This window comes from Musca vetustissima, unplaced genomic scaffold, assembly GCF_032173495.1.
Source record: "Musca vetustissima isolate MV318-11 ecotype Yass unplaced genomic scaffold, APGP_CSIRO_Mvet_v1 utg5835, whole genome shotgun sequence".
Taxonomy (NCBI): Eukaryota; Metazoa; Arthropoda; class Insecta; order Diptera; family Muscidae; genus Musca; species Musca vetustissima.
In genome coordinates, this window is record NW_026883122.1 from 401,618 (window position 1) to 418,832 (window position 17,215).

At 35.4% G+C, this 17,215-nt stretch overlaps 2 protein-coding genes and 1 non-coding gene across 3 annotated transcripts; all 3 read left to right on the forward strand.

Moving 5' to 3' along the window:
• The first annotated feature begins 869 nt into the window (after positions 1-869).
• On the forward strand, positions 870-6,613 carry LOC133329875 (sphingomyelin phosphodiesterase 1-like). The gene is made up of 7 exons (XM_061538336.1): positions 870-873; positions 2,573-2,647; positions 2,703-2,798; positions 3,031-3,934; positions 3,997-4,540; positions 6,212-6,391; positions 6,449-6,613. Exons 1-7 carry the CDS (start codon positions 870-872, stop codon positions 6,611-6,613), a joined length of 1,968 nt encoding a protein of 655 aa, XP_061394320.1.
• A 494-nt stretch (positions 6,614-7,107) lies between these two features.
• Positions 7,108-7,187, forward strand: Trnal-uag (transfer RNA leucine (anticodon UAG)). Its single transcript has one exon. It is a non-coding gene; the product is annotated as a tRNA-Leu (tRNA).
• Positions 7,188-11,221: 4,034 nt separating this feature from the next.
• Positions 11,222-16,744, forward strand: LOC133329876 (sphingomyelin phosphodiesterase 1-like). Its single transcript, XM_061538337.1, has 6 exons — positions 11,222-11,336; positions 14,290-15,193; positions 15,509-16,049; positions 16,118-16,297; positions 16,361-16,510; positions 16,583-16,744. Exons 1-6 carry the CDS (start codon positions 11,222-11,224, stop codon positions 16,742-16,744), a joined length of 2,052 nt encoding a protein of 683 aa, XP_061394321.1.
• The last annotated feature ends 471 nt before the right edge of the window (positions 16,745-17,215 follow it).

Consider the following 17,215-nt stretch of genomic DNA (forward strand, 5'->3'; position numbering starts at 1 on the left):
AATCAAACTTTGCACAACCTGTTATATTTACCAAGTCTATATAAAGTTTGAAGATGGGACCTACTGGTACACTCCTTCTGGTAAATTCCCCACAAAGGGTCAAAATTTTCAATATTTATAAATCCAATATCAGGCGAATGAAATGTGCGATTTGAACCAAACATTGCAAGTATAGATCTATTCCGAAGATGGGACCCATTGGTTCACTCCTTCTGATACAAGGAATAAAACGGAATCTTTTAACTGGAAAAAGCCTTGTATAAACCTGAAAGGAGTTTTCTATAGACGAGAAGAGGCCGTATTTATAGCCGATGTGAAGGGAACTGAAGGAATTTTTCAATAGGTGAGATGAAAGACGTGTTCTATAGAGAAGCTGAAATATGTTTTCTATAAGCGAGCTGAATGTAGTTTCATAGACGAGATGAAGGTAAGGAAAATTGTATAGACGAGGGACGGGATTATTCTATAGACGATGTGATTAAGTTGTAGAGAGTTTTGTATTGAAGATCAGAAGAGAGTTTTCTATAGACGAGCTGAAAGGCGTCTTCCATAGTTAAACGGATGGGTCTGGCAGTAGATGGCTAGAAGACCAAGCAGATGGTATCAAAGCGCAAGACGTCCAGTAGACTCGGACAAACTGCGCAACATGATAACTACAGCTTCGAGGTAGTGAACGATTTTATATACCTCGGTACCGCCATAAATAAAAATAATAACAACAGCTTTGAATTCCGGAGAAAAATAGTGTTGGCCTACAGATGCTACTAGGTTCTGAGTAAGCAACTGGAAAACAAGGCCACCTCTCGCCAGACCAAACTCGCACTCTACAAGACGCTGATATTACCCGTCCTGGTATATAGATCTGAAGCATGGGTACTTGCACAAGCAAATGGGGCAGCTATTGGTTTGTTTGAAAGAAAAAATCTCCGGAAGATCTATGTTTTGATGTGCATCGACGGTGAATATCGCCGCCCATGAACCATATACTCTCAGACATCGACATACTCACACGTATCGAGCTGCAGCTCAAAAGGCATATAAAATCAAGCCAAGTGATGGTTCAAGCAGAAGGAATAGGCCACAAATCCGACGGAGAGATCAAGTAGAAGACAACATCTCGGAAGATGGTCTTTCAAATTGGATGAGATGAGCACAAGACCGACGCGCTTGGAAATCTTTTTTTAAGCTCAGCTTATGGAACAACCGTTCTGTCATAAGCCAGCTAATTAAATAAGGAGGAAGATAATATTTATAGATGTACTGAAGGAAGTCCTTGTAGGTAAGCTAAAGGAAGTCTTTATAGACGAGCTGACTTTGTATTTATAGACGAGAGAGTCTTTATCGCTTATGGGGATTGTTAAAAAAATTGTTGTGAAGTTTTTTAATTCATCAAAAAGCTGGACAGCCATGTTACAATCATTTTGATTATTTGTTTACATAGATTTATGGTAGCAACTGAAAACAAGGAATACCAAATTACAGTCACTTTGGTAGGCAAATGCGGCTAAAACCTTGAAAATAACAAAATGAGACCTTTATATGAGGTACCTTTATGTGAGGGACCTTTATGTGAGTGTCCTTTATATGAGGAAATGCGGCTAATAATAAAATGGTGAGATACCATTATAGAGGACTATGTCAAAACAGGAACCTATATTGGTCACTGACCAGGAATTGTTTTAACTGTGTGGACTATCCGAGGAATATTTCGGGGTGTGGATGACAATTTCAATATATTGTGGCGGAGAGTAAAAAATTGATCTATGCACCATATTTTACATAAATAACTTAAGTCGGCCAATAATCAATACATAGTGTCTTTACTTATCGGGTCATTGAAATCAAATTGACTGACGTTCCACATTACCGCATCGTTGGCTACGTCAAGAAGTAAAATTGTGGCATCTGGAGTGGGGAAAAATGTTATTGTCGAGAAGCAGTTCAATCAACAATTGCGATGATTGGACTTCGAGATATATTTACAGATTTATGGTCGGAGTAGAAATATACTGATCTGAACAACGTTCGCTATTAATTGCTCTATTACAGCAATGGTTCCGGACCATTTCATCTCTCGTACAGTTGATCACAATTGTCCACCGAGATCTTGTAAATTAAAACACTGCGACTTGTTTTGGGGTAACGTGAAAGAAAAGTACTTATCGCCAATATTCCAGCGTCGATTTTTTTTACTTGGGAACCATTCACCCTCTATCCTATCTGAAGAAAAAAACTCCTAAAGTAAACCAGTGTATCCAACTCATGTATCTTTCATGTAGGTTACGAGTAGGTTTGTTTTGTTCCTCAACATAATTTCTAGGTCAAAAGAAATACCACCTTTGATAAATTTGTAAACTTAAGACATTTTTTTTTTCTATGAACCAATTATTTTTTTTTTAATTTCAATTGAGGTAATCCGACGTAAGCATTGCACTTAATTAAATACGGAAATCCGTATTTTCTTATCTGCAGCTCTGCTGGATATGTCACCCACCAATAACCTCTATTTCAATGATAGAGATGTTATCGTAATATTATGCTGTCAATTTAAGTAAACCAACATGCTTAACAGGTTCGCAACCTCTTAACAATACTTTAAGTAAACCCCTGTGTAATGACAAGGCATTCAGTCTTCATGTAACCGAGGGTAAACGACAATTAACGCGTTATGATCAAAATTTCGAATTTTGTTTTCATTTTAGTTTTAAGTACGTTGCTAGGAATTGGCGTTGCTTCAAATTCGGTTGCGTTACCAAAGAATTTTGATGCAAGTGAAGAGGAATTGTCAGCTGTTTCGGGTAAGTGCATTTTTTTCCTTATTTCCTTAAACAGGAGAACCTCCACTGTGTTCTGTTGTGTCAGCAAGGAGGTAGACTATAGAAAAAAATAGCCCCCAGTGTAACTGAGGTCTGGGAATTTTTTTCTATAGAGGTCTGCGAGAATTTTTTTCTATAGAAAGAATGGCCTCACTGAGGTCTGCGATTTTTTTTTCTATAGAAAAGAATGACAATTTCTTCCATTTTTTTGTAGATGACTTAGCCCAAAAATATGCCGAGGAATATTTACGATTTGTTGAAACCGGAGTAGAATCGAAGGAATTGATTGATTTGACTACCCAGCTGAGAGAGACCCAGGGAAAAGAATGTCTATTTCGAAATTTACCACAGCAATTGAGTGAGGTCCAGGAATTTTTCACCTGTACCACATGTCGTATAGCCGTACAGATCATACTGTGGGTTTTACGCACCGCTGTCAGCAATGAACAAGCATCGCAGCTGGCCAAACAGGCCTTCATTTATTTTTGTTCTAGTGTTCAAATTCAAACAGCTGCCGTATGTGAAGGTCTCTTCAATTTAAATTGGCCAATTTTGTATTTTATTTTGATGAACACAAATGTCAATCCGAAGACCATATGCGGTTTTCTTCCGATTAAATTCTGTCGAGTGGATCAGCCAGGATTTAATTGGATTATAAATATTGATAATAATAAATGGCCGCTATTGAGCCCAAAGTCAGATATTCCACAGAAGACACCGTTTGATATGAATATTCTGCATTTGACGGATATTCATAATGATCCGGAATATCGAGCTGGGTCATGGGCCGATTGTAAAGAGCCGATGTGTTGTCGTGCCTCCTCCACTGTTGCAGGTAAAGAGTCAAATCAATCAAGGGCTGGGTATTGGGGTGATTATCGTAATTGTGATATACCTTTGTATATGATAGAGAATGCTTTAGATCACATTCGGATGACAAGCGGGAAAATCTATTATATTTACTATACTGGAGACATCTTGCCACATAATATTTGGTCCACCACGAAGGAGGGTAATTTGGAGTTGATATCGCAAATATATGGACTGTTAGAAAGGAAATTCCCTGGTATCCCAGTGTATCCTTGTGTGGGAAATCATGAAATGCATCCGGTTAATACGTGAGTATGACAGACTTATTTCGGTTCTTAGAGGAATTTAATCAAATATTCTGGTTTTTTAGGTTCGCCCACGAAAATGTACCCAGCGAATTCCAACCATTTTGGCTGTACGACCATCTGTGGTCCGTGTGGCAAAAATGGCTGCCAGCGGACACCAAGGAGACAATTATCAAAGGTGGCTATTACACGGTCTCTCCCCGACCTGGTTTCCGCATTGTTGCCCTCAACAATATGGATTGTTATCTCTTCAATTGGTGGATTTATTATGATGGTGGTAATTACACAAGTATACCACAATTAAATTGGTTACATGATACCCTCCTCAAGGCGGAACAATCTAATGAATATGTTCACATACTAATGCATATACCATCGGGAGATTCTCAATGTTGGACTGTTTGGTCGAGAGAATTTAATCGTTTGGTGGAACGTTTTAGTTCAACTATTAGTGGGATATTTAATGGTCACACACATCAGGATGAATTTGAAGTCCACTATTCGTCGAAGGGTTATCCTATGGCCATTTCATGGAATGGTGGTAGTTTAACGTCGCACACAATGAAAAATCCAAATTATAGAGTCTACGAAGTGGAACCAGTAACATATGTGAGTAGAAGAAAAAACAAAGAAAAAATTTTTCATTAGAAAAACATTCATAGACCTCTGTGAGGTCATTTTTTGTTTATAGAAAAAATTCACAGACCTCAGTAGGTCACTTTTTTTCTATAGAAAAAAATTACAGACCTTAGTGAGGTCATATTTTTCGATAGAAAAACATCTCAGATCTCAATGAGGTAATTTTTTTTTCTATAGAAAAAATTCGCAGACCACAGCGAAGTAATTTTTTCCTACATCAAAAAAATTCGCAGACCTCAGTGAGGTAATTTTTTTCTATAGAAAAAATTCGCAGACCTCAGTGAGACTAGTTTTTGTTTATAGGAAAAAAATTCACAGACCTCAGCGAGGTCATTCTTTCTATAGAAAAAAATTCGCAGACTTCAGAGAAGTCATTTTTTATAGAAAAAAATTCGCAGACCTCAGATAAGTCATTTTTTTCTATAGAAAAAAATTCGCAGACCTCAGAGAAGTCATTTTTTCTATAGAAAAAAATTCGCAGACCTCAGAGAAGTCATTTTTTTCTATAGAAAAAAATTCGCAGGCCTCAGAGAAGTCATTTTTTTCTATAGAAAAAAATTCGCAGACCTCAGAGAAGTCATTTTTTTATAGAAAAAAATTCGCAAACCTCAGAGAGGTCATTTTTTTCCAAATAAAAAAATGGCAGACCTCAGTGAGGTCATTTTTTATAGAAAAAATTCGCAGACCTCAGTGGGGTAATTTTTTTACAGAAAAGTTCTCTTCAACACTTTGGGTATATTAAACATAACGGACGTCGCCTTTTCGATGTTGTAAATAAATTTACATCAAACTTGACACAGGCTATTTGGCATGCTGCACTGTTTAAAAGTTTGCTATATCTAAATCTGAACCGATTTTCACGAATCTTAGCAGACATCACTCTAGACTTAATTCAGTACGTTGCCAAAATTCGTGCAAATCGAAAGATATATAGGACCTTTGGTGCACTATTTACAGTAAACCGGACGAAAATATATATGATACATATATCTATATCTGATCCGATTCCACGGACACCCAATTCAGTACGCTGTGCCATATTTCGTGAAAACCGAAACATATATTGGGGCTTTGGTGTACCATTTACATTAAATCGGACGAAAATATATATGGGAGCTACATCTAAATCTGAACCGGGTTTTCCCAATTTCAATAGGGTTCTTCCCTGGGCCAAATAAATGAGCTGTAACAAATTTCATCCAAATCAAATTATAAATGCGACCTGTACTTTGTTTACAATTTAACATCAACAGATGGACCTTGAGAAAGTGATTCTATGCATATTCTAAAAGGAACCATGGGCCTATCTCGATTCCTTTTGCCTGTTACAAACATATGCACAAAGACATAATACCCTGTACAACTGTGTGGTGAACGGAATAAAAAATTCACAGATCTCAGTTTCCTCCAAAATGAGGGCAAACTTTTCCTATAGTTCCTGTTCCTGGCTGAGGGCATTTTTTGAATAGAAAGAAATTTCGAAGACCTCTGATCTCAGACTGAGGGCAATTTTTTCTTACGAAAAAAAAAAATCGCAGATCTAAGTTTTTTTCTTTGAGGACAATTTTTTTATATAGAAAAAAAATTACAGGTCTTTTTTGCTAAGCTAAGATGTTAAAATTTAATTTTTTATATTTCCAGCAAGTCGTTGATCATTCCACATGGATCTTCAATTTAACAGAAGCTAATGAACACGGTGAACAACGATCACCTCGATGGTTTAAGGAATATCAATTTACAGAATTCACTGAGAACTTAAGTCCAGCTGGTATTGATGCTTTACTCGATAAAATGGCGGAAAATCCTGATTTACTTCGTCAGGTAAGCTGTGATATTTGACAATTTTCGTTAATAAAAATTATTTATTTTTTGTTACAGCTTTGGAAATATAAAATGTTATCCTCCGATCCTCGACTAGATATGGGTTGCGATAATTCATGTCTATTGAATACCATCTGCAATTTGGCCACATCGGTATACAATCAAAAGGAACGTTGTAAGGAATTGCAAACGAAGTTGAAGAAATCATTGAAATCATTCTAATTAAAACATTTAATTATTAATAATATTTATATATAACATATATTTAACACTAACCCAAATAATTTAATGTAATAATGACGTTAAACGACATATACATTATAACTTTTTACTGGGTTCGCCTATTTTATGAGGATTTATTTGGCATATGTATGTGCAATCAAATTGACAATTTAAACCCATTCGGTTAACGAAATGTTGGCTTCGAGGCCTTGGAATTTCATTATTTAAAATAGATTTATTTAATATTTAAATATTCAAATATTTAATAATATTAAAATTGTCATTGGAAAACTTCGAGCATTAAACTCGAAAACGAACACTTAAATAATTTTAAATTAATTTAATTACTTCATCATTCGCCACAGAATGTCTCATGTCCCATCGATGACCTTTAACTCCTTCTTCATTAGGTATATCATTATTTATTTATAAATAAATAAAAGGGTTTATTTCGTAAACACTGTGCCCACTTGAACAATCACGCCATATCAACAGGCAGCGTGGCCGAGCGGTCTAAGGCGCTGGTTTTAGGCACCAGTCCGAAAGGGCGTGGGTTCGAATCCCACCGCTGTCACAACTTTTTGGTAAACAATATTTTTTTTCAATGACTAACACAGATGCAGTGGATGGGTGGAGGGTGAGGGAATGCAGAGAAATAAGTTTACCGTTAAAGCGATTTAAAACTATATGCTGGTCGGTCTTTGAGTTATGAAAAAAAATATTAAGTCTTATAATTTCCAAGAAAAGCTATATCATCTATAAACAAAATGATATTTTTACTATTGAAATCGAAAAAAAATATTAAATCTTATAACTTACACGAAAAGCCATTAAATCTATATAATGATATCTTTAAAATTGAAATCGAATTCACCACACTGTGATACAGGGTATTATGTCTTTGTGCATATGTTTGTAACAGGCAAAAGGAATCGAGATAGACCCATGGTTGCTTTTGAGAATATGCATAGAATCACTTTCTGAGTCGATTTACGCATGTCCGTCCGTCTGTCTGTCCGCCCATGTATTTTTGTGGACGAAGTACAGGTCGCTATTATGATTCGATTTGGATGCAATTTGGTACAGTTCACTTATTTGGCCCAAAAACGAACCCTATTGAAATTGGGAAAAATCGGTTCAGATTTAGTTTCGTCCGATTTCATGTAGAGGGTGCACCAAACTTCAAATATTGCTCCGATTGAGACTAAATTTTGCACAGATTACTTAATTAGGTCTAGATTGATGTATGCTAAGTTTCGTTCAAATCGGTTCGGATTTAGATATAGCTCCCATATATAGTTCCGTCCGATTTTATGCAAAGGGTTTTTTTTTTAATTGAGGTTCAGCCTAACTCCTTGGTACCCCCATATTATTTGTCATAAAATAATATATTACTTCTGGAATTTTAATCAATAAAATACAAACGTAAGGGAAAAGGCTGACTTTAAGTATAACAAGTGGAAAAAGCGTTAAGTTCGGCCGGGTCGAATTTTGGATACCCTCCATCATCGCTATACTGAAAGGTACTTGAAATGAAAATATAGGGAATATACTAAAAAGTGGTCCTATACTGACAATGTTAAACCTTTTACAATTACCTAATACAAATTTCAGCGATTTTTAAGGGTGATTTTTTTCCTAAAATCTGAAACCTCTAAAACATGAACCGATATTGATAAAGCATGAAAGAAATCCTTAAACAACTGCAATTGAGAGTGCAAAGTTGTATGAGGCTATGGCTAAGGGGGGACCAATATTGATTACATAGCTAGGAATTAGCGAATATTTGGGGTTGAGGGGCTATGCCTAATTAATGACCCATGTAGTGCAATTTCGAACCCAACATTTTAGTATCATATCTCAATACTTTCCGTTTTTTAATTAAATGGGGGAGATGCCTAAAAGCTGGCCGATATATTTCATCAGTGTCAGGTTCGTGTGTTTTAACACGATATCATTAATAGGTGGAATGATTACCATAGGTGGCTAAATCGTTTTAGAATTCCATACTTTGTGGGGATGATTACAAATGAAGACTAAATCGTCTTAGAATTCCAAGCATTCCAGGGGTAAAAATTGACAAATTCATGTAAGAAATATGCTCCATAATATGGTAGAATACGCCTATTTGGGGACAACCCCAACACACGGATCTATATTTAAAATTTTTAGTGGAGAGATTTACTACTCAATGAGAACTCAAAGTACTAAATTAGAGCCAATTCGGTCGAGAAGTACAATGAAAACCTCCAAAAGTACCAAAAATTAGGGGGTGCCGTTATATGGGGATTACCAGAAAAAGTGGACGTTTATTTTTTTTCTTTAGTGGAGAAATTTGGTACCCAATTAGAACCCAATGTACCCTTATATAGTGGCTTCCAAAGAAAATGAACCTATATTTATAATTTTTAGTGGAGATAATTGGAACCCAATATGAACCCAATGTACTAAATTTCAGCAAATTCGGTTGAAAAGCGCGCTCAAGAACCCAAAAATACCTAAAATATAGTGGAGGTGAAACTGTAACCTGAAAACGTGAACCGAAACATGTAGCCTATAGTTTGCTGTTCTCAAAAAAAAAAAAAAAAAAGATTGCAATGATCTGTTTAATTTATTTAAATCACGTTGAAAACCAGTAGCAAAAATTAAAATTTTCATAAAAATTATTTTTTTTCGGTTGAAGTTTAAAAATATTTTTTTGTTTTACGGATGTATTTTAATCTTTATTATTAAAGCATTAAAATAATTAGTATGAACTAAAAATCAAATGATATGCGCGATTGCACCACATAATGATCAATTTAGAAAAAAACAAGACAATCATAAACACAAGTGCAGGTAATGTGGTATACCTAAGGAATATATGCGAAAAAAAGCCAGCACTAGCCAATATCTCATAATTATTTGAAACATTTGGACAAGAGTACCATGAATCAAAGGCAAAACAAAGGCTATGAGTTTTAACAACGTCTCCATGCAAAAATTAAATATTGCCATGTGTACATTATTATCAATATAAATTAAAGGACCTCAACGTATCCGTTAAAAACAAATATAGACATAATTCTGAGCTAATTCGCATTCATTAAAAACAATAAATTATATAAGATATCAATTGGAAGTGAAAATTAAAATATACCACATTAACATCATGTGGTATACACATCACTTTTTTTAAATCACTTTTAATGGAATTTCAAATATTTTCTCAAATATCTCTTAAATTGTTAGAATAATATTATTTTCAAATTGATACATGGAAAGACAACACATGTAGCATGTTAACCGTAAAAGTTCAATTTTATCGGATAAAAAATAAAAATTTGGCAATCTAAAAACAAATGGGTATACCACATTTGCATCACCTCCTCTACTCACCAGAAGTGCATCCGACCGATATACAATAGATGTAAATAATAATGCCAAATATTTTAGTACAACGCCTCTGGAATAGCTAGGGACCTGGGAAAAACACAAAAAAATCATGAGGAGACCCAAATGACAAACAAAACAAAAAGAAAACCAACAGACAGGACATAACATCCTGCAAAAGATTGGATGCGAGGGAAGCAACTGGTGTAGAGCATGTGGAGAAGAAAGCGAAACGTTAGAACACTTCCTGTGCCACTGCCCAGCCTTTTCAAGCTTCCGAATCCAATTCTTAGGAAATTACACCATTTCTAATATAACCGACCTAAAGACTGTGAATGAAAAAAAAAACTGAAGCACTTCACAAACAAAACCGAATTCCTAGAAGTCTATGACAATCATTTATGAGGACAATAGTCCACACTAACGCGATGTACCTCCAAAGTCTCACGCCGTTCGAGTGGATTTTTTAATGACAATTTTTACCAGAGCACTATGCGTGGACTTTCTCAAAGAATATTTTTAAAAATCTATCACAGCAAAATGTGTGAATTTTTATAGCAATAATTATAAATTTGGATTTTTAAGGAATTTTCACACAGCCATAACCTTGGACTTTTACGGATTTTTTAAAGGACTATATCAGGATAACCTTGGATTGTTATTAATAATTATTTATATAAATAATTGTATTTAAAGTTTTATAAAAACAAGTTTGGAGGAGTTATGCGCTCTTGTTTTATACATTTGTGAAAAGTCTGTGGGAATTACTAAATAATTCTATGTATAATTCTTTGTATATATACAAAGACTAGAAAAAATCCTTAAAACATATAACTACACCTATAATCAAGATCTTTTGGAATACCAATCAATAAACAAAATATTATTTCATTTATATTTTTGAAATATTTCAACTTTATATATTTGCTGCTTAATTCCCTAAAGTACATACCCCCAACGTTTTATACGAGTTTTTTCTCATTTCTGCACAATGATATTGAATTTTTGTGCTCATGGAAAATAAAATTAAACTTCAGATAAGACTAATACATAATATTATGTATGTTTTGATGTGTGCACCCTAATCTACAAGTGTTTAATCTATATTATAGCCGCCAGGTTATTTATTAACTATTTTGTTAAACCGTTATATTTGTTTTTAATAGGCAAATCGATAGACTGAAATTTAGTCCATCTTTAGACTCGAAACAGTTTAGATCGTGTTTTTGCGGAATTATGTTAAGGAAATTCGTATTATTGGCCTTGCTGGCCATTACAGCAAGTGCTTTAAACTTACCCGGTGTACCATTGGAATTTAGCGAAGATGATGCCGTTATTTCAGCTATTTCGGGTGAGTTGAGAATTATTTTTCCGAAAGGAAATAAAAATAAAAAAAATCTTTTTTTTTTGGAAACGTAAAACTACACATAACTATAATTATATAATTATACTATGTATTTTATTTTACTTATTACTTGAAAAACTGGAGTGAATTTTTAAGAATATTTTCCTAAGAAATATTAATTTTTTGCTTCAAGAAATATGAAAGATGATAATTATAATTGGTGAACAAATTAATAAATTTGATGACACCTGTCTGTAAAAACCCTACATACAAAAATGGCAATACCCCACCTGATAAACAACCATTATCTCAGGGAATTTCTATAAATTTTTTTATTATTGTAACTTCTACACAGTCGTTTTCGGGGCACAAAAAAACTATTGAGTTTTTATTCAAATCAAAAAGCGAGTATCTTTGGTCATAATTTGAACTGCACACCAAAACATTGTGAAAATTTGATCCATAGCGGCGGTGTGTACTTTGATTACGAAATATAATGGACATACGGACGAGCCCTTGCCAATAAATATAAGAATCGTCATTTGTCAGAACCGATAATTTATAAAAATAAACTCGACGATCAGTCCATAATTGAAGCCCGTACTTTTATTTAAAATTGTAATGGAAAGACATACGGACGGTGAACTTTTCTAGATCGATTCATTTAGTCGAGATCGGTACACTAAATTGTGGGCCTCAGGGGCTACACGAACTTATAAAACATAATTGGGTTTGGTATTGAAAACATTACGTTTGTTCGGGCCGATCTTGTTATATTCTCCTCTCCCCCTTGAGGACCCAAAAATAACAAGTGAAATATTTACAATGAAGCAATGACAAAAAGACTCATCTTCAGGATTTGTAGACTCTGACAACCACTTCATTGCAGTCATTGTACTTAAATTATAAGAAATCGGACCAGAGCTTTATATGGAATATTGATTTATATTGACATTTTTACCCAGAGTTATGTTAAGCATGGAGATCCATCCTCACTTCAAAAATTATTCTAGGAACTTCATATATATCGGGACTATGCCTAAATATGTATCACCCAATGACGACTTCAGATCTGAAGACTAGCTCGAAGCCTAAACCTAGTCAAAAGGCAAATGAAAAGGCTTCTGAGAACATCCCGAAACAAAATGTCACCTATAAGGGTGCTCAACGTGTGGAGGGCTCAGTCTCAAAGCCCGATTTTACGCTTAGGGACAAAGGTGAAGCGGTTGAAGCGGAAAGAAGGGAAAGTCCGCCAAGGAACGAAGAGAGGGCTGATTGCACTCTATGCATGCAAGAACTCCATGGGGGAAAAGCTGGGGGCTAAAACCATCGACTATATGATGTAGACGATCTGGCTTTCTATACAGACAGACCCAAGATAGAAGGTACAGAGGCTGGCTTCTACTGTGAAAGGCTAGGCCTTGAGCTTACCTATAAGCTGGATAGCAACGGTAGTGTTTTCCTAACTGAAATCTTCGCGATTTGGAAGGCAGCAGAATTGATAAAAAGACTGGATACAGACGTCTTTAAACCGGTGACTATCGACGTGGATAGTCAAGAGGCTCTTAAACTCATCAAATCTTGTTATATAAAATCTGAGGCCGTCCCTGTCGGCTGTGTTGGGTACCAGGACACCGTGAAATCTTGGGTAATGAAAGAGCAGACGAATTAGCTAGAGGAGGATCTCAATCCACAGATCTAGCAATTGATGACTCAATCAAACCACCCAAATGTCATCTTTATCGGAAATTTGAGGCGTTATTCGACGAAAGAACGTATGAACTTTGGCACAACTAACCTAGGTGCAATGTGTCAAGATCCATTTGGCCGACTCTGTCTATCAAAAGGACACACTCAGTGTTGAACCTGAGCAAAGAGTAATGACAGGAATCATTACTGCAATATCAGGGCCTATACTAGTAAATGGGATCATGATGCAATTGATTACTGTAGACTCTGCGGAGACAATTGAGACGAAAACAATTGAGCATCTCCTTTGTCACTGTCCAGCCCTGGCTTAGAGGTGGCACAGACTAGTGGATGCTCATTTTCCACCGAGTCTTAGATTCTTCTCACCAACTGAACCTGCTCTAATCTTCAGCATAATTAAAAACCTAAAGTGGTTGGGAAAGTGCAACCTATACACGTAATATATCAGAACTAGTTAATTCTCCATATATTATAGGTTATAATTTATTGTTCAGTATCTATATCCCAAATCTATATTTAATTTATTATCTCTTATAATCTTTGCATCATATATTTAAAATTGTTACCTCTAAAAACATAGAATATTCAAATTTTCATAATAGTTGATTGATGTTATCGCAATTTCGTTCACATACACATGTGTCGTATAGTAATCTATATTAAATACAAGTAGCTGCGATGGGTCTATCAGAACAGATTAACAATAATACTTAAGATAAGTGAATGAGTTTGTTACTACCTGTGTTGGCAAATGATATTGAAAATGAAAATAATAATAAAAAAAAATTGTATTGTGTTTAAAGTTTTAGTGGCTATAATTAAACTCATTCGCTTATCTTTTTTGAAAAGTAGTTAATAATCTGATCAGAATATAAAAAAACACATTGCAGATGGACTTTAGAAAAGAATCGCACAAACAAACATTAGAACGATTACTATATGAATATTTATTTTGAAAGTTGTTTAAGTCAATTTTATTTATTTATTTATTTAAACAAAATGTAATTTGAAGCCTTAATGGACTTCTTATATTGATATCTTAAAAGGTTAGGGTTAGATTTTTTCTTGTTAAGTGGAATTAATTTTATTTGTGGTTTTATGCCCATAAACATGATGTACCATGTTTTCTAAACTTTTCTAGAAAACCAAGACTTTGTGTCAGAATCTTAAATGGACTTAAACAACTTTCAAAAACTAATTATAAATAAATTTCATCTTCAATTCCCCCTCTCTCTCTCTCTCTCTCCAGATGACATTGCCAACAAATTTGCGGATGAATTTATGAAATATTTGGATACTGGCGTTGAATCGCCCAGTTTAAAACAAATCTCTACCCAATTGGCCAAATCCCATACCAAGGAGATTTTCACAACCAATGCCAATGAATTAAGTGCTATTAATCAATTTTTCGCCTGTACCACTTGTCGTGCTGTGGCCAATGTTGTTGGCCGTACCTTCCGTTCCAGTGAGGGCGAACTTAATGGTCCAACTGCTGAAGCAGACACTAAGAAGGTTTTGTTAATGCTATGTGATCGTTTGCATATTCAAACTCAAGAAGTCTGCTCTGGTTTGTTCGATTTGTACTGGGATATTGTCCATTATATTGTTATGAATACTGATGGTGATGCTCGCTCCATGTGCGGTATGTTGCCCATTAGTTTCTGCTCGATCAAACAAGAACAGTATAACTGGAGCGTAAAAGTTGATGCCAGTAAGGGACTGATGACAGGGCCGAAAGCCACTGTACCCAAAAAGACTGATAATGATTTGACAATTGTTCAAATTACTGATATCCATTATGATCCTGAATATAAGGCTGATTCGTTGGCTGATTGTGAAGAACCCTTGTGCTGCCGTGTAACACCCGCTAGTGGTATTTCTGTAGAAGCTCAGGCTGGCTACTGGAGTGATTATCGTGATTGTGATCCACCCTTATATATGATTAAGGATGCTTTTGATAATGTAAAGAAAAATCATCCCAAAATTGATTATATCTATCAAACTGGTGATATTGTACCACATAGTATTTGGTCGACAACCAAGGAAAGCAATAAAGCCATGTTGACGGAAATTAATGATTTGATGGCCGAGAAATTCCCTGGTATTCCAATCTACCCCATTGTTGGCAATCATGAACCTCATCCAACTAATGTGTGAGTATAAACTATAAATTGGTCTTCAATCGTTCTCGAATCTTTGATTAGTAGGAGATTCTTGGAGGTTCGATTGTGTTATTTTTCTGTAAGAATTATAAAATTAAAAAAAGTAAACTTGTTGGTCTCCTAACCCTTCTCGAATCTATGATTAGTAGAAGATTCCTGGAGGTTCGACTTTCTTAATTTTCTGTAAGAATTATAAAATTTAAAAATTCACACCATGAAGAGTACAGAAAATACCCACAAAGTATTTGATCTTTTGATTTTAATCGGATTTCAATAAAATTTTTTAAATATTGTTTCTTTTTCCAGCTTCGGTCACAACGAAGTTCCATCAGAATTGGCTGTAAGTTGGTTGTACGAACATTTATGGAGCAATTGGCAACGTTGGCTACCAGCTGAAGCGAAAGAAACCGTATTGAAGGGTGGCTACTATACCGTCTCGCCAAAACCCGGATTCCGTATTATTGCATTGAATAATAACGATTGTTATATCTTGAATTTCTGGGTCTTCTATGATGGCAGCAAAACATCCCAACCTCAATTGGATTGGCTGCATGACACACTCTTGGCTGCCGAAAAGGCTGGTGAAAAAGTGCACATTTTGGCTCACATTCCATCGGGCAGTTCTGACTGCTGGTCGGTTTGGGCTCGTGAATATAATCGCATTATTGAGCGTTTCAGTGATACCATTAGCGCCATCTTCAATGGTCACACCCACAAGGATGAAATGATTTTGCATTATTCGGAAATGGGTTATCCCATGGCTATTTCATGGAACGGTGGCAGTTTGACTACATACTCCTATAAGAATCCCAATTATCGCACCTATGAAGTTGAACCTGAAACTTATGTAAGTTTCTTCTTCAGAATTCTTTTAAATGAGGACATTTCAAATTGTTTTCTTTTTTCGAATTACAGCAAGTTGTTGATCACTCCACCTACATTTTCAATTTGACCGAAGCCAATGAACATGGCGCACATCGTGCTCCTGTTTGGTACAAGGAATATCAATTCTCTGAATTCACCAATGATTTGAGTCCAGCTGGTATTGATGCTCTCTTTGAAAAAATGGCCGAACAACCTGAAATTTTACGCAAGGTTAGTATAAATGTAAAAAACTGAACAAAACAAATAATTACCATTTCTTGTTTCTTCCTCCAGTACTGGGAATACAAAGCTACTTCGGCTGATCCCAAATTACAAGCTGGTTGCAATAACAAATGTATGTTGAATACAATTTGTGCTTTGGTAACCTCTGAATATGGTGAAACAACACGTTGCAAGCAATTGAAGGCTAAACTCTCGGAATCGGTATGTTATATATATGGAGATTTCAGAAGTTGTTATTTTTGTTTCCTAATATTTTGTGGTTTTTATTTTTAGTTGAACAAACCCACTGAAAAACCCACCGAAGCACCAACAGTTGCCCCACCAAGTCCAGAACCCTCAACAAAACCACCCGGTGGTGATGGTGCAGCTTCCCTAACAGCTTCCATTACCTCAATTGTTACTCTCTTATATGTAATTAAACAAATGCTATTTTAAGATATATTAAACAATGAAAAAATACATGAATTAAAAAAAATAATTTTTTACTGTAAGATCGTAATTTTATGAAAGAACATCAGAGATATACTCGATCTCTGCAGATGACATTGACAACAAACTTTGCCGATGAATTTATAAAATATTTGGAAAATGACCGAGATTCGCCCAGTTTAAAACAAATCTCCACCCAATTGGCCAAATCACATACCAAACAAATCTTTACAACCAATGTCAATGATTTGATGATTTCACCTCTATCACTTGTCGTGCTGTGGTCAATGTGGTAAAGTGGTCCCCCTACAGAAGCCAGGTCGGGATAACTGCAAAGGTGAATCGTACAGGGCGATCACACTTTCGTCGAAGACTCTTGAGTCATCCCCAGCATTAGGGAAAGCTATTTATCATCTATATGGGTTTCATAAGCATTACAGTATAACAGCTGAGTTGCACGCCATTTTTACAAGTATA